At 39.3% G+C, this 26861-nt stretch overlaps 1 protein-coding gene across 1 annotated transcript in view; it reads right to left on the bottom strand.

The window, feature by feature from the left end:
- Positions 1-25905, bottom strand: part of LOC150081679 (uncharacterized) — a 462139-nt gene extending 436234 nt beyond the window's left edge. The window contains exon 1 of the mRNA XM_090380283.1: positions 25552-25905. Coding sequence (XP_090236409.1) covers positions 25552-25905 — 354 coding nt within the window. The remainder of the gene's footprint in view (positions 1-25551) is intronic.
- Between the last annotated feature and the right edge of the window lie 956 nt (positions 25906-26861).

Genomic DNA, 26861 nt, shown 5'->3' with positions numbered 1-26861 from the left:
GTATAAGCTTGCTTTCTTGCATCATATGTCTCTACTAATGCTAGAAGTACACCTAAATAGAATTTCAGAAAAAAGTTTATTGAAAATAAATAAATGTCATTCTCGGGAATCTCGCTCTCTATCTTCGAGTGTGCTTAACAACAAGCATCCTATAATAGATGCTTTCCTTCTCACTATCCCTTAGTCAAATCAATGATTGTACCTACATGCCAAATTTCCTAGCTGGCATAACAAGGTCTTATTTATTTATTTAAAAATAACATGCATTACAGTGACAAAGTAGCCAGTCCTCATGTATGGTGCACACATATAAAATAGAAGTTACAAACAGCATGGTTTGTATTACGTTAATGAAATGATAGACACCACACTATTATATCACATGATAAATTAAGTAATTTATTATCGAAATGATTCAAATTAAAGGAATTAAATCATCTCAATGTCCATTTACGGCCACACAACATAAATAGTTAAAGGCTATTATTGCTTATGGCTAGTAGCCATGAACAGTTTAAGTGTTTGGGCAACGAGGTGGTTGAATTCCTTTAATTTGCATTATTTCGATTAATCCATCACATGATATAACAGTGTAGTGTCTATCAGTTCAGTAACATAATAATGAACAATCAAGCAGACCCCTATTCTAAGTAATAGTTTGCACTGTCAAGTCAACGAAGTAAAAAATCAAGTTCCAAATAAAACATCAGCAATTGAACCTCTATTAATACAAATCGAGATTTATGTTAATTCGAAAAAAAAAGAACTATAAAAACAAAAATACACAGAATAAAAAAGGTTTCTCAAATTGGACAAAACTACATCAATTACCAGACCTCAACTGACAGCATCAGCTGTCAATTGAGGTCTGGTAATTGACGTAGTTGAGTTAAAGCCCAAACTGTTCTCTTCTACTTCAATTCCTGCCAAAGGATAACATCCATGTGTGATAAAGAAATATAACTTGCGGAATAGAAATGGAACATTCTGCGGGGTCCCTGATCATATTCCATTTCTCTTCTGGAAATTAAAAAACCTATAGGATGTCTACTTAGGCTTTTCAAACATTTCCTTAAGAGATGCCATTTATCATAATTACTTCAAAAATATAACCACGCAACTTATCTTTAAAAAAAAATAAATAAATAAAAAAGATCTAAGAACTCTACAAGGAACTACAGACCAATTTCTCTCCAGAATAGCATTGTACTCGTAAATATTTTTGATACTATAATTCACAGGAATTTATCTAACTACCTGGAACCTTTCAACAACAGTAGACATTGAAGATATATATATCTCATGTAGATATTGCTTTTTACTCTTATATTCAGTGCGTTCTTCCGTACACATTAGCATACTTAATATTTACGGCCTTTAATTCGCTGGATCAAAGCTACCGTCTTCAAAGTCATCTTGTTATTATCAACACACTCATTCAAAACCTTTATCTACATACAGTGGTTCCCAAACTACTGAGATCGACGGATCCTTCAAAAATCAAAAAAACGTTTAAGGCCCTGGAGGAATTGAGCCTGGCTCTATCCCTCCAGGGCCGTAAACTTATTTTGGACGTAAACTCAAGGTGGACTGTGCATGTTAACAGGAGAGACTGCTTCTACAGGTATGAGATGCACTTAAATAAAAGTGGTGCAAGACTGTTTGCTGATGCTATAGAAGCACCGTAAGGTGGGTCGGAAAACTGCTAGCTTGGGGGAATTCACAGACTAAAAGGTTAAAAGTAGCCGCAGGAAGAAGCGAGGTGATTCTTGCACTACTTCTATTACAATGAGCAGCAGCCTGCAGAGCGGAATGCTTGGGGTTTCAGGGACTGATGGCAGTCATCATGAAACAAATAAACGCATGGGCTGTGTTAGGGTAACTAAGAATAAGAATAAGTGCATGTATACTCGCAGGTACACCAATGCTAGAAGTATAGTTCATAAATCTGATGAATTTGAAGTGCTGGTCAAGACATCAAAGGCGGATAATGTTGGAATATCAGAGACGTGGTGTCACACAGATATTAGGCATGCAGATTTGGAATTTGGGGAGTACAATGTGTACAGAAAGGTTAGACAAGTAGGAAGGGAGAAGGGGTTATGCTGTTAATTAAGAAAAACAAAATCTAAGCACGTGCATCCAGTTGACATAGATGGACAGTGCAATGCTGAGTCAGTTTGGTGTGACATAAGCACTGGGAAAGCAAAAATAAGAGTAGGTGTGTGTTAGATATAATGCATCCCCAATTCACAAAGGGGAATCAAAGGGTGACACGAGTAATTACAGTCCAGTTAGTCTAAATTCTGTTCCGGATAAAATAATGGAGTCAAAGATGCATGGCAGGATCATCTAGACAAGACTGCAGCAATAATTCAGACACAGCATGGGTTTGTTAAGGGAAAGTCTTGTCTGACAAATCTGATAGGATATTATGACGTGTTAAAAAGGAACTGGATGCAAAAATAATTTTTATATCATAAACTTGGATTTCAGGAAAGCTTTTGACACTGTTGCACATGGAAGACTACGGTACAAATTGGAGCAGAATGGTATCCAGGGTAAGTTGATACAACGGATAAAAGGATGGTTGAGTGGTAGAAAACAGACGGTGGTAATCAATGGGTGCTGCTCTTCGTAGACTAATGTTATTAGTGGAGTCCCACAGGGTTCGGCGTTGGGTCAACTGTTGTTTTGTACATTTATAAATGATATTCATGAAGGTATATCAGGTTTAGTGTCGAAGTTTGCAGATGATACAAAGGTTGGCAGGTTTGCTAATGACAGTAATGGCAGTGTGCTACTGCGACAGGATCTAGAAAATTTGGGCAGATGGGCTGAGAAGTGGCAACTGAAGTTTAACATTGACAAATGCAAAGTACTGCATATGGGTAGAAGTAACCCCAGAGAAACGTACCAACTGTGTGGTACTACACTTAAGATGGTAGAAAATGAAAAAGACTTGGGAGTAATTGTTCAGGCAGATAAGAAGTTTTCTGAGCAATGCAAACAGGTGGCCAGGGCAGGTCATGGGGTTTTGTCAATGATATACAGGAATTTTGCTAGCCGGGAAAATGAGGTGATTGTCCCTCTGTAAAAGGCAATGGTCAGGCCACGCCTTGGGTACTGCGTACAGGTCTGGAGGCCTCATTTTAGGAAGGATGTAGATTTGCTTGAGCGTGTACAGAGAAGGGCAACGAAATTGGTGAGGGGAATGAAGGGATCCTCTTGCCAAGAGAGGCTTATGTTCTGCAAATTGCAGCGGCTGGAGACTAGGCACCTGCGAGATGATCTGATTGAGTTGTATAAGGCCTTGACTGAGTTGAGCACGCTGAATTCTAATGGGAATCTTCCACTTGTTCAGACTACGAACCTATGGGGGCATAAATTCAAATTGAGGAAAGACAGATGTAGAATGGATGGGTGTAAATTTGCCTTTAGCCAGCGGGTGGTTAATTGATGGAACAAACTTCCATCTGTCGTTGTGGAAGTTGATAGGTTAAATAAATTTAAGAAGGCTGGACAGGCATTTGGAGGGAATGGTGTGATGGTTTTTTTTTTTTTTTTTTTTTTTGGCTGATGCTGCATAAGCTCTTACACTTGCTTTCTTGCATCACATGCCACTACTACTTCAGTGGTAGGAAAAATCTTAGGTGTAGAATTACTGTTCCAGAGAATTCGGCAAACATTTCACAAGTTGGACATTTTTTTAGGCTGTGATGCTTTGGAGAATCGCTCCCCTCAGTTCTCCCCCGAATCACAGCACTCCTGCCACTTTAACTAACCGCTCAGACTAACCGGTCTATAGTTAACAACTTCACTCTTAGAACCGCCTTTGTGTACTGCAGATACGTTGGCATTTCTCCAATTCAAAGGAATCTCTCAGGAGTCCAACGATGTTCTCTTAATTAACCGCAATGGTACAATACCACAGGGGCTTAGGGGGAACAGGCATTTTGTGTTATCAGGCACTCAGTCTGAAACACTGATGGATCCAATATATCTTTCCATTCTAGAAGATTTAGGAGACGTCCGGTTAGCCTGCCTCCCTAAAACCCGCTCATGCACACCTTCTCGATGGTAAGCCCTGTTAGGTCACTTTGCTGGCAACGAACGTATAGAGTGGTTCTCTTCAAGACGCCTAGTCAGCGTGAAGAGGAAAAGACCAAACCCTCCAGCACTTTATTAACTATAACAACGCAACAAAACAAATGACCCTCAATCCCCCTCTTACGGCAGCGAGAGGCTCAGAGTGGAAGCATAACGTGCAAAAAATCTCTGGATAAGACCAGGCTGCCACGGAAACCGAACTTCGTCTATTACAATGTAAGATCACTCATCGGTGAAGACAGGATATTAGAGCTGGAAAAGAAATTACAAAATGTGAATTGGAACATCATCGGTTTGGCTGTTACCAGAAGAAGAAGAAATTAATCACTTACAGGTTTATCAAGTGGAAATCTGCTGTACGCCAGTGGAAACGGCGAAAACATTGAAGATGGAGTTGGCTTTCTGGTCCATAAAGTTATTAAAAACAGCATTTTGCAATTCAAAAGTGCATAACCAAGGATGTCATGACTACTACTCAGAATTTCTAAGAGGTGCGAACTGAAGGTTATAATGATCTATGCACCAACATCGAGCCATGACAATGAAGAGGTTAAAGAAATGTACACAAATTGAGACCACTAGATGATCACAAAACTCACTACACCACCATTATGGGGGACTTCAATGCTAAGGTTGGAAAGATACAAAACAGCACAGAAATGGAAACTACAGGAAATTTTGGAATTGATGAAAGAAATGAAAGACGTGGAACTTGCAGAATCTCGAGGAATGTTAGTAATGAACACTTTTTTCAAATAAAGGATGAAGAGAAAGTGGGCATGGAAGAGCCCAAATGGAGTAACAACCAATGAAATCGACTTCATCCTCACTATCAGAAGAAGATATACTGTGAAAGACGTTACATTCCCATCCTGAACAAAGTAAATGTTGGAAGTGATCACAGAATGGTAAGATGCACACTTGATATACAAATATGTAAGGAAAGAAAGGAAATAACTGAGTCATCGAGTAAATGATACGAAGGCCTTGCAGATAACAGTAGAGGAGAAAAAGCAGTATGTACTGGAACTTACGAATAAGTTTGGGCTTCTGTAGACCTTTCAGGACTAAGATATCGACAAGGAATACAACAATTTTCTGAAAGTGATAAAGCCCGAGAAACCTATAGGTAAAAAGAAATCCAAATAAGAAAAAATTAGTCAAGAAACACTTGTCATGATGAACCGAAGACGAAAATGAAGAGCAAGATAAACACTGACAAGGACAAAATTAGTATATTGAGTTATGCAAAACTATTAGAAAGATACTCAGAGTACCTAAGTATATTTAACACAATAAATGTAGAACAAGCATTCAGGAGAAATAAAGCACTTGTTTGTTTGTTATTTGGTTTTTAGGAGCATTAGCAACTAAGGCCATATTGCTCCAGGATATGCGGTGGTCATTCGCTGACCTTTCCGCATCCTCCGTACTTGGTGGTGACGGGCTCGAACCCCGGTCTAATCAAGAAGAGTGTGCTACGCACTGCTGCTCCTTCCCACCTGGCTACGGAGGCGCCTGAATAAAGCACTTAAGTCAGCAGTCATGAGCAGTAATATACAAAGACAAATGACATTGAATCTAAAGAATAGTGATGGTATACTTATAAAAATCACAGAAAGCATAATTCGAATAACAGAAGACCACTATAAAGTATTATATAAGGAGAAAGGGAATGATGCCAGCAGTAGGGAAGACGGGTCACAAATTTGCAACACATACAACATTCCCGATATCCATCCTGATGAGGCAGAACATGCGTTGAACAAAATGAAGAATCAAACAGCCCCAGTTGAAGATGAAATTACTGAAGAGTCGTTAAAATTAGGAGAAAGAGACATCACACAGAAACTGGCAAGACTCTTCACAAAGTACATTAGGAAATGCGTGAAGCCTAAGAAGTGGAATAATGCAATCATAATTTTGTGGCATAAGAAAGGAGATAAATCAGAAATTGGAAATTATAGACCAATTAGCTTGTTGTTCCACATCTACAAGTTGTTCAAAAGGGACATTTCTAACAGATTAGAAAGAATATTTGATGAGAATCAACCGAAAGAAGAAGCTGGCTTTAGGTCAAGATTTTCAACTATGGATGGCTTTCACGTAATATCACAGCCAATGGAGAAAGCAAATGAATATAAAAAAATGCCATAATGCCTGGCATTTTGGATTTTGGAAAAGCATTTGATTCCATACTGCATAAGTCAATGTTTCTGGCACTGGAAAGAGACGGCACAGATATCCCATACATTATGATTTTGAAGAAAATGTATGAGAACGCTACCTCCTTTATTAGACTAGACAAAGACAGTATCATATCTGAAACTGAGGGAAGAATTGGTAAAGGAGCTGCTGCCCTTGAAGCATTCAGAAGATTGGAATGGTCATAGAAAGGAGTAAATGTGAATGGAGGGTACCCAAACCATTTACGATTCGCAGATGACATTGTGATCATAAGCTATGATCCCGAAGAATTATAGGAAAATCTTGATCAGTTATAAACAGTTAGTAAGGATTTCGGACTAAACATGAAAATGGTAAAAACAAAAGTAATGATGAACAAGTGTGCCACAGGAACGGATATAATCATTGAAGGAGCAGAAATTGAAAAGGTGGATTCATAAACACTGAAGGACAGAATTCACTGAATATCTGGTTCCTGGGCAAAGCAACGCTCTGTCACCCTCTCGCTAGTGAAAGAACACACCAGTTGGCAGGATTATAGGTACATTGCATTCATGTAGACGGTAGGTAATTCATGTCAGCAAGGATAAACGTCGTGAGTTAACCGACTTGGAAAGTGGGATGATAGTGGGTGTCCGACGCACGGGTCACTCCATCGCGGAGGTGATACAGAAATTGCAGTATCTCCATTCGACAGTATCAAGTGTGTATCGGGAATACGTCATTTCCGGAATAACATCTCATTGTGGACTACACTGTGGGCGGAAGTGGTGGATGAACGTGGTCTTGGACGTCTGTCTCGGATTGTTTCAGCCAACCAGAGAGCGACAACGGCACAAATCACAGCCGATTTCAACGAGGGAAGTGCTAAAACGTCTCCACCAAGACCATCAGGCGATCATTAGCCGTAATAAGTTATGGCAGCCGTCGACCCACCAGAGTTCCATTGTTAACACCGCAACACAGGATTCTACGCCTCAACTGAACGAAAGAACATCGACACGGTACCCTGAATGATTGGAGATGGGTCTCCTGGTCAAATGGTGTATCTGGCGCAAACCGCACGAAGCTAAGCACCCGTCATGTCAACAAGGAACTGTTCGTCATGTCAACAAGGAACAAGGTGGACGATCGGTAATGGTTTGCGGCATGTTCAACTGGCACACGTTGGGACCTCTGTACGTCTAGACGCATCTCTGAACGATCCAGGTTACATGACCAACCTTGCAGACCATCTGCATCCCTTCATGGTCATCGTGCACCCACAGGGCAATGGACTCTTCAAGCAGGACAATGCGCCTCCCCACAGCCATGGTGACTACAACATGGTTCGAAGAGCATTCCGTAGATTTTACCACCGGAATAGTAGTAATACAAGTAAAGTAGAACAAGCATTAAGGAAAAACAAAGCACTTAAATCAGCAGTCATGAGAATGGAGTGGCCTTCCCGATCACCAGACATGAACCTTGTGGAGCATCTTTGGGATGCTGTGGAAAGGTCCGTTCCAGCTTTGGATCCTCCACCCAGGAATGCAACGGAATTACGGACGGCGAGCAGCAATCATGGATAGAAATAACTGTGGAATGATTTCGTGAACCAGTGGAGTCAAGGCCTCGCCGTGTGACTGCCCTTATCCAGGGGAAAGGTGGGCTTACCCGTTATTAGGTAGGTATTCTATGATTTCTGTTCCCCTCAGTGTACTGATCTTGGACAAGTCGTTACCTGTAATAATGATAAAAAGCTGGAAGTCAAGAAAAGAATAAATTTCGGATGGAAAGCATTCAGGAAATATAGTCACACATTGAGGAGCAATGTTCCAATTTGTCTGAAAAGTAAAATAATGAACGAATGTATATTCCTCACCATGACTTATGGAAATGAAACTTGGACACTCACCAAAGAATTGAACAGAAGCTGAAAACCACACAGCGAAGAATGGAACGAATTAAATTAGGAATCAAACCGTTGGATAAGAATAGAAATACATGGATTAGCAGCAAACTCAAATAAAGGATTTTCTTATCAAAACTAAAGAACGGGAATTGTTTGTGCACATAGCTCAAAGCCATGATGACAAATGGACTAAGAAAATAACAAAATGTACCCAAGAGGAACTAAAAGAAAACATGGAAGACAACAACAGAGATGGACAGATGAAATTCAAGAATTCGTGGGCAGTAAATGGATGACCATTTCACATAACAGAAGAACGGGAAAGTTGCTGGAGAGGCTATTTGCACTGAAAATGAAAATGGCTGACATTGATGGTCATGGTTCAATATACTCCCTCGCAGCGCTCTCCCTCAAAACTACAGGTATATGCTATCATCTCCGAGAGAGTTACTTGCCTTTATTCTCAATAGTTTTTCTAATAAACAATCATCTGTAATTATGACCTCACAAATTTCATATAGCTCCGCCCCACTCGCCCAACATCTTCTAAGCCTTGAGGTTGTCACAGACATTCTCTCAGATATGCCAGACAAACTGTACTTGTTATCTGGGAGTCTAAAACGCTGATGGAACTGATATTTGGGTGACGCTCAGTTCAAGGGGACCCAATTTCGGCGATGTCCGGACGGTCTGTGAAAGCCAAATCCTCTGCTTGCACCTCCACGATGGTGGGATTGTTAATAATTCTGGGTATAACCTCCATGCTCAAGCACATGGTGGGTGACCACCCAGGTGTGAACCAACGTAAGCAGGGGTCGAGGTGAGGCGCCCACACCTCGACCCCTGCTTACGACCCCTGAATACCGCCCCTCTGTTACCAGGCAGTACTAGGTGGTAGATGAATCTCATCAACCGGTGCAATACCACCACTTTGCGTATTGGAGGCTTGAAGTGGGGGAACCCATGTTTAGTCGTCAGAGCCAAGTTCCGGCCAACCCTTCCATCATGTAGTATGATTGATGACTTTTGAGATTATGATGAACATCGTGGAGAGATCCAATATTCTTTACATTTCGAGGGTACAACTCTAAAACGGTGTTCGCAGGCCGGCCGCTAGTTAGTACACTGGACCGAACCTATTGGTAACTCTCTAGAAGGCTTCTGGATCAGTTAGTGTATAATCTTGCTACCCCTACTCTGCCAGATAGTGATTGGAGGGGAGTCCGAATAGTGTGTATGCGGGGGGCATTGTCGAGGCCACGTTATGTCAAGGATCTGGGTATATTCTTACCACGTTTAAGCCATATCCAAAAATTTCATTACTTCATACAGCATGTCCCACCCACCTTTTCTTACTATTCAATACACCATGAATTGTCAAACTAATAGAGCAAGCTTATCTGCGAAAAGATCTAAACCTCCCAAACACTTTCTAATTCATTTCACAAATATACGTGCTCTCAATTCTAATCTCAACGATGTCCATTTCCACTTGCAGTCTGCCAAACCCTATGTACTTTTTCCTGACAGAATGTCAGTTATCAGTTGGTTCAACTACTGCTCATCTCAGTTGCCCAAATTATTCGCTGTATGATTCCTTTGGCCTCAAAGGTGGTACTGTGAATATGTCCGTTCTTATATTCCCTGTCAGAGTTTGGTAATTCTAAATCTCTTCTATTCGATCTTTTCTGGTTTAAAATCGCTCTACCTCATTGTGTCAATTTTATCTGTTGTCTCTACGGTTCTCCCAACTCCACTAAGCATATGGAGCTCTTTGACTTCCTCTCTTTGCAACTTGACTTTCTCCAGTCCAATTTTCCTAACAGGGAGGTAATTTTCCTTGGTGATTTTAATGTTCACAACTCCAGCTGGCTTCCGTTTTCTAGTCACACTGACCCAGCTGGTCGAGATGCTGAGGCTTTTTCAATTACTAATGACCTTCCACAGATTGTTCATTTACCTAAAAGAATACCGGACAATCCTAACCATACAGCCAACACGCTTGATCTTTTTCTCACAAACAACCTTTCTAAGTACACGGTCGAAGTGAGAGGTCCTTTAGGCACCTCAGATCACAACTTGGTCATTGTCTCTTCCCCAATGGAGCCTTTATCTCATGGCTATTCCCAACCTCGTATTGTTTGGCATTACAAGAATGCAAAATGGAATGAACTGAGAGATTTCTTTTCTTCTTTTCCTTGGTCGGATTACTGTTTCAAAATTTCTGATGTCAACGTTTGCTCAGTTCGTGTCAGTGAAATTATTCTTGCAGGAATGGAATCGTTTATCCCACACTCCACTTTAAGATCTCGTCCTTTATCTAAACCTTGGTTTTTCAATAAATGTGCTCAGGCTGTTCAAGAGAGGAATGTTGCATATCGTAATTGGCTTGTTTCTAATTCTTCAGTTTCATTTTCTGACTACACCAAAGCTCGCAACAATTTTAAAGGAGTTATTAATCAGTCCAAACTAGAGTTTGAACAGGCTATGAGAAGAAAACTTGCTTTTTCCCTAATGGTAGCCGAGCATTCTGGTCTCTTGCCAAAGCTATTGGCCGCAACTTTTGCCCATCTCTGCTCCCACGTCTGTCCAAACCAGATGGTTCTGTGGTCACTTCAGCAAAGGATAAAGTTGACTTGCTAACATCCCATTTTTCCTCCAACTCCTGTATTAATGATCTTGGTAAAACACCTCCCACCGTTCCCAACATGCACCATTCAATGCCTCCTGTGGTCTTCCGTCAAAAGGATGTCAGAAGGATTTCGACAAATTTTGATGCTAAGAAAGCTCCTGGTCCCGATGGTATTTCTCCACTTGTTCTCAAAACCTGTTTCTGAACTTACTCCTGTTCATTTCCGCCTTTTTTCACTTTTTTATTCCAAAGGTGTTTTTTCTTCTGCTTGGAAATTTGCTCATATCCAGCCAGTTCCTACACTCCTACAGTGGCCCAAATCCCTCCCATCCAATTATCGTCCCATTGCAATTACTTCTACCGTTTCTAAAGTAATGGAGAAATCAATTAACCGCCAATGCTTAAACTACCTAGAAACCTTCCGCCTGATCACCGATCGCCAGGCCGGCCGGGCTAGCCGGGTGGGTCAAGTACCTGCCTGGCAACCCAAAGGTCGCGGGTTCGAATCCCGCCTAGGGCTTGGATCAAAGTACTGCAAAAACCTTGGGAGGTGCATTATGGCCACAGAAGCCGATGTGCCAACAACTACAAAAAAAAAAAAAAAAAAACCGATCGCCAGTATGGATTCCGTCAGTGTCGATCCATTGGTGATATTCTGGCTTATGTTACCCACTTATGGACTAATTCAATGGAAAAATTCGGTGAAACACAAGCAGTTGCTCTTGACATCTCAAAGGCTTTCGATCGTGTTTGGCATAAAGGTCTTCTAAACAAGCTTCCATCTTATGGCTTTCCATCTGTGTTTTGTAATTGGTTATCCAGTTTTCTCTCTGATTGCTCACTGAGGGTGATGGTAGATGGCTCCGTCTTCTCACTTCTCCACTAATGCCAGTGTCTCCCAAGGTTCAGTTCTTTCCATCCTATCCATAGTTTTGCCGATGATAGCACATTGCATTCCACTTTCCATTTTGAGAAACCTTGCCCTGTTCAATCAACTTCAACTTCTCGAAAATCTGCTACCAATTCCTTAAATGCCGATCTTCAGGTAATTCTCCAGTGGGGCAAAGACAACTTAGTTGATTTCATTCCTTCTAAAACTTAGTCTTGTCTTATATTTCGCAAAAAGGATTCTTCTGCTCCTATGCTTATCTTTGGTGACACTCCGATTTCTAGGCAAAATGATATCTCTTTTGGAGATTACCCTGACTTCTAATCTCTCTTGGCACAAGCACATTACAAATATTGCTTCCTCTGCATCTAAAAAAAAAAACTTGGTTTTCTCTTTTGCTCTCGGCGTTACTTTTCTTCCAAATAGCTGTCCACTCTGTACAAATCACAAATCCGCCCTACCATGGAATATTGTTCGCACATCTCGGGTGGTGCTCCCAAAACCTCTCTCAGGCTTCTTGATTCCGTTCAGAAGAGGGCAGTTAGGTTAATTAATGATTCATGTCTAACAGAGTCTCTCCACTCGCTGCCTCATAGACGTACTGTTTCTGCTGCATGCCTCTTCTACAGATATTTCCATGGGCACTATTCTTCTGAATTGGCTTCTATAATTCTCGCTCTGTCTTTCAAAACAGTGCGAACACGTGCCGCCACCAGTTAACATCCATTTACTGTCCAACTCCAAACTCACAGAACCAACTTTTCTTCTTCCTCGTTTAACTGCCGTTTTCTGGAACAACCTTCCTTCATACGTATTTCCTTAAAATAACAGTCTACAGAAGTTCAAATCCAATGTCAACAAATATATCTTCTTTCGTCTTCTCAACCTCCAACCCAAGCACGGTACTAAGTACTATAGGTTCTAATACCTCTCGTGTTTGGGGTTTACATAAAAAAAACATTCGTCCGTATAGACAGATGCAAAGTACCTGTTCAATTCATCCGCAACATCAGCTGGGTTGTCTAAGACTTTCCCACACCCAGTGCACAAGGGTCAAATTTGATTGGATTTTCTTGTATTTACATACATAAATTACTTACTTGTCCGCATTCTTTACTCTCTTAGCTTTCTCATACACAGTGTTGGCCTCGTTGACTTTTTTTTTATACTATGACAGATCAACTTGTACCTGTTTTGGGTTTCAGTACTTTTCATCACTCTATAATTGTCCCATGCTATCTTTTTCTGTTCTAATTGACCAGCCAACTCCACAGTCATACATGTGCCATCCTTCTCCTGTAATATTATCTTAAACGTATGTAGGTATGTTCATGGCTTCTATGATTTTTGCTTTAAAATTTTTCCATAATTCAAATGTATTCTCTGTCACTGAACAATCTGTCCAGTTCACAGATGCCTTTTAGCACTTTAGACTGTCAAAGTCCCCTTTTCTGAAATTAAAACACGTGCCTTTACCTTTAACTACTGCAACATCTTTCTTCATCTCCCACTGACGATTGCATGATCACTTCCTGACAAAGGTTCCTGTACTTTAAGTCCCATGACGTCATCCAATTCGTTAGTAATGATGAGTTGATGAGGTCAAGAATATTCTCTCCACTAGTACTTGCTCTTACATGCTAGTATAAATAACAATCATTTATTTTATTTTATTTTAAAAAGTTTTTTTTCCCATCGTGAGTGACCCTGCCACTTATTCCAATCAATCTGGGGCAGATTGAAGTCACCATAATAAGATATTCACGCTTGCTTGCCCGTTCCATCTGCACTTAAAGACTTTCAGTATAATCTTCACAATCTTCTGGTCTGTAGATTACTCCCACTCTTATCGTTCCTTTGCTTCCGACTAACTCACACCACACAGATTCTATATAGACACAGTTGAGACTAAGTAATCTTGTATAGTTTACTACCTTGACACACCGTTGAAGTCATTTAGGTTTACATCTGAAGCTGTATTTTCCCTCTCAATTTAAACATTGTTACCCTCAGAACATCTTATCAACATCGGCTGTTGTGGCAACAAACAAGAATTCGTTAGGTGAATGCAAGCATTACTTTGATCCATATCACCAGATAAATGCGGATCTAAATTACCCTTTTCCCCCTTAACTAGCAGTTCCATGAACCCCTAGATGATCTTCAATGATACTAACAATTATCCTTGCACCATCTTTGTTCAAGTGAATACCATCTCCAGAAAATAGATTCCTACTGCCTACAAATGTAGGCCACGCTGATAAATTTTTTTCCCTAGAGCCCTGCAGATTCCCTCAAGTCTCGAGTTAATTCAGAAGGCTTTCAGCATATAATCTCTCCTATTGTGTCTGTGCAGAATTGCAGACACATTCTGACCTAATTCGCGGCATTTTTTCAGCATAGTCCTATATTTCGTCAATAAATGATCAGGTCATGCAAGTTTAATATCGTTAGTCCCCACATAAATAATAATTCTCTGGGCGCCTCCGTAGCCAGGTGGGAAGCAGCAGCAGCAGCAGTGCGTAGCACACGCTTCTTGATTAGACCGGGGTTCGAGCCCGTCACCACCAAATACGGAGGATGCGGAAAGGTCAGGGAATGACCACCGCATATCCCGGAGCAATATGGCCTTAGTTGCTAATGCTCCTAAATAACAAACAATAATTCTCTTTACCTCCCTTCAAAATCTGACAATGTGTTGGTATCATCATGAATTTTTGCTCCTGGCAAACACACTGGTTCTCAACCACCTATCTTTATTACAAAAAATGTTACCCGTTTCGCTGACAATAGTCACGCAATAAAACTAGATCACCTTCTGGGAACCAATCATATAAAATGAAAAAAAAGTGTAAGAAGCAGTCAACATATTCTTATTTTAGAGGGGGGGGGGAGATAGCATATATACATATGTTTTTATTTTTGTGGTACTTTAAACTTTTTAAAATATACAGAAAGCAACCGGCCAACCAAAGAGATTAGACAATTCTGGTTTAAAGTACAGTACTCTGCGATAGGCAAATTCCTGGTGTTTACCTTATGGATGACAAATAAGTCTCAGCTGGCGTGCTAAAAAAATAAGTTAATATAATAAGAGCTAAAATAAGTTTAAAAAAATCGAAATATTTTTAGGTGAGCTTATCATGGAGTTAGAGAAGAAGGCTCTGCTTCCGGAGAACTTTTTCAAAACAATAGCAAAAAATGACAAAAGTTATTTTGATCATTGCAAAAGCAAAAAATACTATTTAAAATAATAACATTATTTTCTTTCCTATGGCAGGTGACACATAACACAGTGGGCTTTTGTTTTACAAAATCATATTTTTCAGTTCATATTGGCTGAAAACACCGTACATCCAGTTTTATATCCTTTTTTGATTATTTTAGCTGCTGACAATTTTAGATGACAAGAAAAGATTTCTTTCATTATTTTTTTTATTTAAATCAGTTCAAGGGATTCATCCCACAAACAACCTACACTGCCAAGAGTTTCCTTTTTAATAGAAGACACAAATAAGTTTACATTGCTTGAATTATCTCAGTTATACAGCATGTTTAGCTAAAAATAAATAAGGTAAAACAATAAATATAAATAATAAGCATACATAAACAGCTAATAATTAATTATAATTAAATGCACATCTTTACTTAAGAAGTAGCACCTTTCTTGTGGCCAAAGTCAGTCTGGTAGGTGTTAAGAAGGAGTGCATACATTCCATTCTCATCCCCACCCCTAGACTTACCAGTCTGAAATAGTGTATCTAGAACTCGATACACTATCTGAGACCGGTAAGCCTTTTCTTTGCAATACTGTTCACAGTCTATGTTGAGAGTGAAAAATATTCCAACAGTACTGGAAGAGAATATTCTATCAAATGAGTTTCTTTACCCTGATCCTGAAAGGCTGTAAAGCGGTTTGATTATGGCGACGGGGTCTGCTGGGTTGGGTAGTGGACAACAATCTGAGAAATACGGGCTGAAGTCTTGGAATTTCTATCCTTTCTGTGAAGAGCTTCGACAGGATGGATATGTTTATTCCGATTAAGGTTAGTTACCAGGAGGATCTAAAAACGGCTTTCAAAGGTAGCTGTTCGGCTATCTCAGAATCCAGTATTCCACAGATAGAGATCTCTAAAGAATAGCGGTGGGAGCACAGGCCCATACAAGGGGGACATAAAAGGAGACTGGGGATACGCACCCCACTACATATCGCGTTACGAGGTGAGGTTGGAACACCGTATCTCAGTTAGCTATAGTCTAATACCCACAGTACCCCAAGAGTTTTCTTTTTTTGCATTTGTAAATTGAGGGAAAAATCTGAGTTTGTCGTGCCATATCATACCTAGATCCTTGTGTTGTCGCATTCTCTGAATTGATGCCTATTTAGCGTGAGACGAATATCTATCTTCCTTCTTTTCAGTGTGAAAGACATTTGAGCAACCTTGTTGGGGTTAAAGGAGAAACCACTGTTATTCAGATAGAAGGCTTAGTTCTCGAGTTTTCTAGAAGCATAATTTGAAATCAGTTGGGAATTTAGATTGTCACCGGATGGAATGAACAGCGTAAGGTTATATGCATACGAAAGGAAATTCGCATGCAGTTGCAAAAAAGGGTCGACAGCAACGGCAAAAAGCAAAGCAAAGAGGACTTCACCCTGAGGGACTGCGCTCTTCACAGTGCAGATTAGAGTTGTGTTGTCTTGAGATACTTCTATTTTACTATTTGTCCAAAAAGAGCTTCAATTGGGGAAAGGGAGTCCTGATCAGATAGTAGTCATGCCAGTTACTTCAATTAATATAATAAAAAAAAGCAGCGTGTGTACCCAGTACGCACGAAAGATGTTTTATGTGAAAATATCTTTGAAGAAAATGTGAAACAGAAATGACGCAAATTATGTCACTTCCTAAATGACGCTAATACAGTCACTAACAACAATTCGGTAGAGTAAGTAGCGGGCGTGAGGTCGCTACTTACCAGTGGATGGTACCGGTGGAAGGTCGAATGACAATAACCCTACTCTTTATCCTAAAGGTGATGGCCAATTGATGGATGATAATGCCACAGCGGCAACGAAGTTCTTAGACTTCTTATTCCAACTTTAGAGTAAGAAGTCCGCCGCTGGAAGGGCTGTTAGTAGTAATAACAGTTAACTATTACTGCTAACTCTTTCAGCACCAATAGTTAAAATATTAACAATTATTACTACCAACTACTGTTAACGATGTTAGTTTTTACTACTAACGTTAACTATTAACATTAAGTTTATAGTTAACTAAGAGTATAATGTTAGTAGTAAAAACTATATACTATACATTATTAGTTTTAGGAGTATAAAGCTACTAACCGTAAAATACTATATACTCCTATTCATAGGAGTATATAGTAGTATACGGTTAGTAGTTATACTAATCATATATTATATTAGTAGTTTACTACTAATATACTATATAATATATAATATAATATACTATATATAATAAAACTACTAACCGTATACTATATACTAGAGGTCTGTAATGATCCGATCCGCGGACTTTGGCCCGAATCGGCCCTCGGGCCGGGAAATGAATTGTTTCAACCATTTCGGGCTACTTACTCTACTGACAAAGTTAATGACTGAGTTAGTATTCTTAGCGCCTTTTAAAACTACTATTATTTTTAGGCCACTCGAATAATTAAATTCATCTGCCATGCTGTGTATCTTTGTCTGTTAATTGCGTATGTTCTATGGTCGATTTGTCTGCTTTGCTGGACGAAAAACTCCAGTTTCTGATGTAAAAACCTTGCTATCTACGCCTGAGACCGACTAACTCAGCTACGAATTAAAAAAACCCATTAAAGTTCCTCGCGTCATCGGCGGGATTCGAACTAATCTTATAACCATTTCTAGCGAGGTTTACAAACTTCAGCTCTTACGCTGATTACTTAAAGTTGTTCGTCATCTCTGATGATATTAAAAGCGTTCAAGAAATAAATGAAAACACTGCTACACAAATTAATTAATCAACTTGTTCACTACTTAGATATGGCAGGGCTCCAGCTAAATCAGAAAAAGTCATCCCAAATATCTATAACCAAGAAGCAGAACAAAAATGATATCCAAGCTCTGATCAATGGCAATAAGGTCACAAAGGTTTCAACTCACCCAGACCTTGGTCTCACCTGGAACGAAAATCTTACTTTCCAGGACCATTTCATATATACAAAAAGGAAAACACATGCAGCCTTTCTGGGCGATCAGGTTGCCATTGTTGGTTACCAAAACACATCCCTAATAAGCAAATACATTGAAAGGTGTCTCACTCCCATCGCTTTATACGAGTCTGAGTTATGGTCTTCAGCCCCAACAAGTATTGTAAAGAAATATTGGGTTCTGACGTGGTTGAACAGTATCCATGGGAACATTCACCATCTCTAGATCTATTCTACATGCGAACATGAAACTATGGAAGATCAAAATTCTGGAAAAGAACCTCACACTCTTGCCAAACTGATAACTAGTAGGATTGATTCTTCCAACGTGCAAGAAATAATTCTTAGCCTCAAGTACCCACCCAAAGAGAGCGACATAAACAACGGTATAGATCGACTCTTACCAACTTTGTCCGCCTTAGAGATATGTTCCTTGCAAATATTATGGAACATTTCAACACTCTGCAAAATAACCCCAACGAACTATTGGATGACAAGAAATACAGGAGGATTATCCTGGAAGACTTGCATCGAGTGAACCTCCAGTGAATCTAGGCTAACAAGATCAAGTCACTCCATCTACCAGTCCATCACATGCCATCGACAGACGCATGAAATTCTCTGAAGTTCAAGACTTTGTCTGTCATTTAATAGATTGAATTTATGTAAACTTAATTAATTCTCTGTATATATGTAAATGTAAGTTTCCTCCCTCTTGTAAATATGTATACAGATGCTATTCCAACTCCAGGCAAGCGCATTGTCAAATATTATCTATTGTCCTGGCGCCTCCGTAGCCAGGAGCAGCAGTGAGTAGCACACGCTTCTTGATTAGACCGGGGTTCGAGCCCGTGACCACCAAATACGGAGGATGCGGAAAGGTCACGGAATGACCACCGCATATTCCCGGAGCAATATGGCCTTAGTTGCTAATGCTCCAAATAACAAACAAACTATTGTCCTTTTAATGTATGTATGCATTTTTCAATTATAATTCTATGTATACCCTTCTAGCCAACCAGCTCTACAGGGGGTGAAATCAAGCTTAATAAACTGAATAGTATTCAAGTATTTTTCAAAGTAATTTATTAAAGTTTTACGGGCTCCGGGATTTCCCCTATCCGAATAATAATAATAACAACAACAACAACACTGGTCTTTTCCACCCAGTGTGGGTAGGACGGTGACGATACCACTGTGCTACCCCTCGAAGACTTAACGCCATTTAGGAAATTACATCATTTGCGTCATTTCCGTAAAAAAATTTCTTTATCAATTGCTTTTGCTTCAGTCCGAAAATGTAGTAGGTGCCGCCAAAGATGTTTTGACATCAAAACTAGGAAATACACTATACTATACGACCCTCGTGTGTAGCACAGTTGGTAGGATCGCCGTCCTCTCCACACCGGGTGGAAAAAAGCCGAATTCGAATACGGTCGATGATTGGAGGAATTTAAGGGTATTTTTCATAACGTGGCTGAGTTAGTCGGCCTCAGGCGAGGGTAACATGGTTTTTTCTCCCAAAAACTCGGGTTTTTCTTCCAGCAAACAGAAAATCGACCTCAGAACACACAATTTAAAAACAATATACACGGAGCAACATGGCCTTAGTCGCCGATGCTCCTAAAAAAAAAACCCTAAAACCGTACTATGTAGGTTGGATTTCCTGTCAGCTTAATACAACTTTGCTTAGATATCATTGAACAATAATTTTTTGTCATATTTTGTTACGGGCATGAAAGTAAGTTTAGTTTAGAGATTTTGGGGTGCTAAACACGGAAATAGTGCTTAAATTGGCAGATTGGCTCTTGTTTTTGAAAAAAGTAATTTTTTTATATTTATGCAAGTTTTTTTATTTATTTATTTATATGGCAGTAAGATGTAGTTACGAACATACCTGTACAAACACGGGACCTTTTCACCTTTCGCTTGAATTCAACATCTGGAGCATCCCTTTTCACCATCCAACAATAATCGGCTAACATGGCCGCACTCCATTTGCTTTTGTATCTTTGTCCCATCGCTGCGATGCTTTGATGGAAGCGCTCACCATGTTCGTCGCTGATGGCACCACAGTTTGGCGGGAAGAAATCTAGGTGTAAGTTCAAAAAAATACACCTTCGATGACATGTTACATCCCAGTTTTTCGTAAGTAATGAGATCTTCCACAAGCTGACTGTACTGCCGACTTTACCATTTCCTAGAAATCCAGTCGAAAAGCTGATTTCTCACTTTCACTAAGGACACATTTGAACTGTCTGTCTTTGAAAAGTTTCCTTATTTATGGACCAATGAAAACGCCTGTCTTAATCTTCTCTGTATTGGGAATTTCCCTTGCAAGTTACATGAATGCAGAACCCTTCACTTCCAAAGCCTTCACGAAAAATTTCATGAGCTCCAGTTTGATGTGAAGTGGGGAAGCAAAACTTTATTTGGATCTATCAGAGGTTCAAATGCTACGTGCTTCCTTCCAGGTGTTAATGATTCCGTTGAGGCCAACTCCTCTTCTCGTAATGCATATCTTTCGCACGACTATCCCACTCGATGAGAAAGCGACAATACTTAGTTCAATCCTTTTGTAGTCCTAATAAATGGCAATTACCTTTAAATCGCCACATATCTGCCACCCATACTTCTGATAGTGTACACCCAAGAGGATGTATATTTATTAACAACAATTCTTAAATTTATTTACCCTATCAACTTCCACGACAACAGATGGAAGTTTGTTCCAGCAATTAACCACCCGCTGGCTAAAGGCAAATTTCCGCACATCTATTCTACCTCTGTCTTTCCTCAATTTGAATTTATGCCCCCTTAAGTTCGTAATCTGAACAAGTGGAAGAATCCCATCAGAATTCAGCGTGCTCAACCCATTCAAGGCCTTGTACACCTCAATCAGATCACCTCGCAGGTGCCTAGTCTCCAGCCGCTGCAATTTGCAGAACTTAAGCCTCTCTTGGTAAGCAAAGGATGGTAGCAAATGCAAAGGCAAACCTCTATTGGGTAACAGTTACAATAAAAAAGATAAAATAAAGAAGCTAATATAATAATAGAAAGATAACTAGGATTACTATTTTGAAACAAGAAATTAATAAAAGGGCAAAATTCTTGCCCGATCTCCCATCAAGATCTTGAGCGCCAGAGGAAAGAGGGAATCCTGGACTACCTAAAGTAAGAAGTATCATCACTTCATTTTTATTTACAAAGCAAACAATTTACATATTTGATCTGTAGACGGATGAGCTTAATGGTGGAGTCCATCGATGACGTTTTTGCAATACCTTGGCCGTTTGGAAAATCTTACGATACTCAAATACAGTTGTCGGATCAAACTTAGCACCTTTATTGGTAAAAACCTGCCGGTGAGATGCAGTCATACTTGTTAAAGCACACGGAAGGTAAACCTTAGACCACAGATGAGATTCCTCCAGTAGCAGACGTCCCAAGGTTAGAGAAACAACAGTAGTACCAGCAAGATATTTCACAGTAGTGGTTACCCTGAGGTCCCTTATTCTGGCAGGTAGTCTAGAGAATTTGATTGCAGTTGGAAAATCAGGGGTGCTTCGATTAGCTAGGAAACAGTGTAGGAAGACAGTCCATCTCACCAGCCAGAATTCCTCTACAAAAGAAAAAAAAAAAAAAAAAAAATTGGGGTGGGTTGTGTACGGGGTCACAACCGCAATCGTTTAAGGCGTGAATCCGTCTTTGTGTTATTAGAGGAAGGGTAAGAGGTAAATGAATAAAATCTTAGTGGTTATAAGTGGAGTATAATTTTATTTATCCAAGGCCGATGATAGCAGAAGTAAGATACATATGGCATAGTATTTACATCGATGTTTCTTACAAAGATTAAAGCTATACAAGTGTTGTCCAGAGTAGTGGGCGATGTAGAAATGTACTTCAAGTTGAACTTGTGAATTTTTCTTTCCAATGATATACGTTGCTTACATTTCTGTTCATATTTCCTTTGCAATTTTTTCGACATTATGAAAAGTTTTTTCAACTCAGCACACTTATCGGGTTATAACTTTACAAATTGTATTTTTTCGGTTATTATTGCTAAATAATATTGTAGATCCTGTTATTCTCTACAAATCGACACCAATTTCAACGTCCTATCTCTTCGCAATGCAAAGTTACACTGCCCAAACGCCGCGCGGCGTCGCCATTTTCAGTGTTCACGCGCAAGCGTTACCCCTCCCCTCCTCACCGCTTCACACCCCCACTACCCACCATTTTAGATACCAACATAAACCCTCTATCCAACAAAATTTAAATCATTAGATTATCATTTATAGTTTACGAGATATAAGCGCGACAAATCTTGCCATTTTTTTGGTCGCTAGAGTTTTCGTAGAGACCCCCATACCGAACCGAATTTAAAGACGTATTCACGTCAAAAGGGAACTTCAGAGTAATGGGGCAGCAGCTCCCCACAGTTCCATTCCATTTAGAATGAAGGAATAAATTATGGTGCTAATGTAGCACTTGGTTATGGAAAGGACATTCACACGTAAAAAGTGTTGCTTTGCATTCCATTTCAGCTTTTGCATTTGTACTACCGTGAGATCCAGGTTGATTATTAAATATCATTAAATATTACATGTGAGCTTTCTGTAAAAAAGCGACTAAATCAGTGTGATGAATCCCTGAGCTAATTTTACCATCAGCTCAGGGATTCATCTATGGGATTCGGTAAATCCGTCTAAATCCACTACAGTGGTCTTCTCCCTGGTACAATGCCACACTTAGATCTATTCACCATAATGGATACATCTCAGTTTCGGTTCGTCTTGGGAATACAATCACTAGCGAATTTAGATGAGTTTATATGCATTCTGTAGGTGGCATTGTATTCTGATAGCAGGCTGAGCTGATGATCAATTAACGGAGTTGCAGTTTGGGGATCATCTTTTGCCTGAAAACCCTATCATCGGCGTAACTTTTGAAGTTTGTCTTTACACAGAGGAATTATTGCAGCATAGCAGTAAACAGTAATCCTGACAGATTAGTAATTGTAGATCATTTCTTTGCTGCATAGTGGAACTGGAAAAAGTACACAGGCTGTGAGAATTTAAAGAATAATTTTTTTCAAGTAGCTTTAGAAGGGTATAGGCGGTTGATACTACCCGAACTCTGGGGACGGTCTGATCAGATATTCTGTCCACAAAACAGAAAATATGCCTTCACTGAGGATACAACTGAAGCTGCTGTGAAGAGTATCTATAAGGTGTGGGTCCTTACCATGAAATGAGGGATACCATCAGGGCCAGTTGTCGATCGGCAGAGATTGAACTAATGGCAGTGATGACCAGGGCCATTCAAAAGGGGTGCGCAGTATGCAAAGTACCAGGATCCGAATACAGAAGAAGAGGGGAAAAGCGTTGCTTTAAATAGTATAATATAGCTATAACAAAAGAAAGGGAGCCCTAAAAACAACCATACAGATGCCCCTACGGATATCATTGCACGCTTCTACAGTTGAAATCTGTTTAGTCAATTGAATTTTTCCAATAATGTCAAAATCCTGATCTTCATATAAACGAGAAAAGGACTGGGTTATGGATGTGTTAAACCTTTATATGTGGTGAATCCATTCGAATGGACTAACATCGTTCCATGTATTTGTGGAGTTGGGTGTTGTACTGTTACTGTAATAGAGTTTTTAGGAGCATCAACGACTAAGGCCATATTGCTCCGTATATACTGTAATTGCGTCTGTGGTTGATTTTCAGTTTGGTAGAGGGAAAACCTGAGTTTCCTGGAGAAAAAAAATCACGCTAACCTCGTCTGAGACCGACTAACTCAGCCAAGTTGTGAAAAAGACCCATAGAAATTCCTCACGTCATCGACGGACTCTAACTCAAGACTTTTCCACCCGGTGTGGGGAAGACAGCGATTCTACCAACTGTGCTACCCAAGAGTGCTTGTGGGGTTGAAGAAAGGATCCCTTTTCTTTGTCTAGTGTGACACTCATATTGTTTTGATTGCCTTGGATCTTTTCAAAAAAAAATGGCAGGTCCTTTTGAAAAGGAGATTCTCTTGTATGAGGCTTGGAGATTCTATTTTGTATAAATAAGGTTTGCAAGATTTTAGTCCACAGCCATTTTCCGTGCCTGCAGGGAAAGATTGCTGTGGACTAAAATCTGAAATCGTGGATAATAAAATGGTATAACTAAAATTTAGAGAGGGACTTATGGATAAGGGCCACTCATGGGAAAAAAAGCACCCAAAGAACAAATTTTATTATGTATAGATAAAAGTTGAGAAAAGAAAAAGGAAAGATAAGAGGAGGTAGTATAGCTACTAAGTGAAAAAGTGAAAAGCATAATAAAAGATAAGAAATAATGCATTTTAAACTCTAGATAGAAATACACTAAGCTCTTTATAGCGACCCTCTTTTTATCATCCCACACGTTATAACTTCCTATGTGGTTGGTCCCGACCAATTTCTCATTAACCTAATGCTATTTTATGAACAATCGATATAACGCCTTTCCGATATAACGACCGTTTTCTCGTTCCCTGGGGTCTTATATAGAGCTTCGACTATATATAAGTATGTTGTTGCCTATCGCCCAATCCTTCGTCTCAAGTGTCAATCACCAGAATTGCACGAAAACACAATAGTGTCCTCTGTTCATAATATAAAGCACGTGCCATGCAAAAGTAAAATTATTAAGAGGAATTAAGGGAAAGCGGAGATAAATTTTGAGTAGTCTGTTCAAAATTTATTTCTTCCCTTTCCCTTAATTCCCCTCCTTATTGATTTTACTTTGCTTTTGTTTTGTTTTGGTTTTATTGGCGCAATTTTACTTTGCCATGGAACGTATTTTATGTTAACAAATCCTTAATTAGCAGGGATTGAGGCAAATTAGCAAATCTCTTCCAATGATTTATTCACAAATAAGTAATTGGAAATGATCATTGAAATGCACTACTGCACTGTTTATAAGACAAATTATAAAAAAACACCCCCGCTTCTTAGATTAAACGCTTCTTCCGTCTCAAATTAAAATAAAATGAAATTAAAATTAATCTGAAGCACCAACAAGAATCAGTAAGCGAATGCAAGCTCTACCCATTCTAAGCAGAAATGCAATTCATCCACACATAGCTTTAAAAAAAAAAAAAAAACTACATTTTTTGATATATTCGTATGTTACCGGGCTTTGCCTTCCCCATAGTACATACATCAAATTACTAGTTGTAATTTGCTATGCTCAGATGGTATACCCATGCTGCTGCTTTGACCCTCCGATGTTTGCTCGATACTGATTTTCTGTTGTATCTGTTATTTCTCATCCATTACTTTTAACTATTATTGACTGGTTTAATTTGCAGTTATACACACATAGATATAATGAACATATATGTATACAGAGATCGAAAAGGAAAAATTTCCGAAAAGATACTCTTCAATAAAACAACTTATTTTTAATAATCAAGTATACATGACATTACTGATGGCGTGTGCCGAATGGGAACGGAGTTCCGGCATGCTCCGGTCCATTCCGAGTCCTGTGTGTGTGTGTGTGTGTGTATATATATATATATATATATATATAAAACTATTTTAGAACTCAGATGAGCCGGGGGGGAAAAAAACAACAACTTAGAAGCATTAAATACTTGCTTGCTTACCTCTTTAACCAAATCATTAAAGCGTGAGTCGAGCTTGTTATAGTCGGGTATCCTCAATTCATATTCCTGAAATTTTGTTTCTAAAGCACCAAGCCTGTCTTCTAAATGGAACAGACGGACACCACAGAGTGTTGAGAGTCCCCACGATAAAGCACACAATACCCACAACAAAATCACTGGTCCAGAAAGCAACTGTTTCGTACTTCCCGCAACTTTTAGACGGTAGCAAATCCCATGGATGGTTCTCTGTGTTTGTGCTTTTTCTAAGAGTGAGGTTGAAGTATAGCTACAATTTGACGGTTCATTGTGACGATAGTCACTATTGTTAAACAGTTTTTCGAGTTTTTCTGCCATCCCGACACGGGCACCCTGTTAGTAGCAACAAGAAGCCTAGTTATCACTGAGCGTCTGCCTGGTCGTTCGCACGGCGGCACGCTCGGCAACCCTCAGACTAGACATTGACGAACCGCGAGACTTACGTCTGCCACACCGACACGCACTTTTAGGCGCTTACGGCCAAACACCCATCAGCACGAGTTACAGCCGACAACAGAACTGAAGCGTTGGTCGTCACACACTTTCGTAAAACGTAGCAGGCGAGTGATGAAGGGGAGGGGAAGCGTTCGCCAAGCGTGCGTTGAAGCGGAATATAGATAAATTAGCGTTCATGAACTGCGATTGATGTTTATCTCAGTAAAAGATTGGTGCTGGCCACCCTGTGGTACTATTGAAAATGATCTCGAAAGAAACAAAGGTCAAAGACATGCTACAAAGCGTCATATAGATATATATATATTTTTTTTTTTTTTCAGATTTATAGTTCTTGACTGCACCAATAAATTACATTAATGACAAGAGTTTTAAAAAATACCATGAAGTTGAAAACACACAAAAATAAAGATGTAAGCACCAATTTATTTAGATTACAAATTCTTCATACTTTTGTATGAAAATTGACTTATTTTTAATTTCTCTTAATTAAATATATATAATTAGTAAGAGAAATAAAAGAGTTGAAAAAAAAATATATTTTTTTTTCGGTGTCAATTAAAGAATCTTTCCTCGGTTGTTGTATAAATATCATAAAAATGTGAAAGCATAGAAAATTATATACGTTAAATTCCGTTACTATGAACATCTCGAAAGTACATGAATCATTCAGTTCACCAAAATTTCGTTCTAATGAATATCGTGGAAAATTAAATCAAAAGCCTCATTATTTATTCAAATAAATTCTGCTTTACTTTTATAATAGAATGAACATGAATAGCCATTCATGTTCATTCTTTTTATAATTAAAATTTTTATAA

This window comes from Mastigoproctus giganteus, chromosome 8, assembly GCF_048544385.1.
Source record: "Mastigoproctus giganteus isolate SK-2022 chromosome 8, ASM4854438v1, whole genome shotgun sequence".
Lineage (NCBI taxonomy): Eukaryota > Metazoa > Arthropoda > Arachnida > Uropygi > Thelyphonidae > Mastigoproctus > Mastigoproctus giganteus.
The sequence above is the reverse complement of the archived record's forward strand: the minus strand, read 5'-3'. Positions and strand labels throughout refer to the sequence as shown.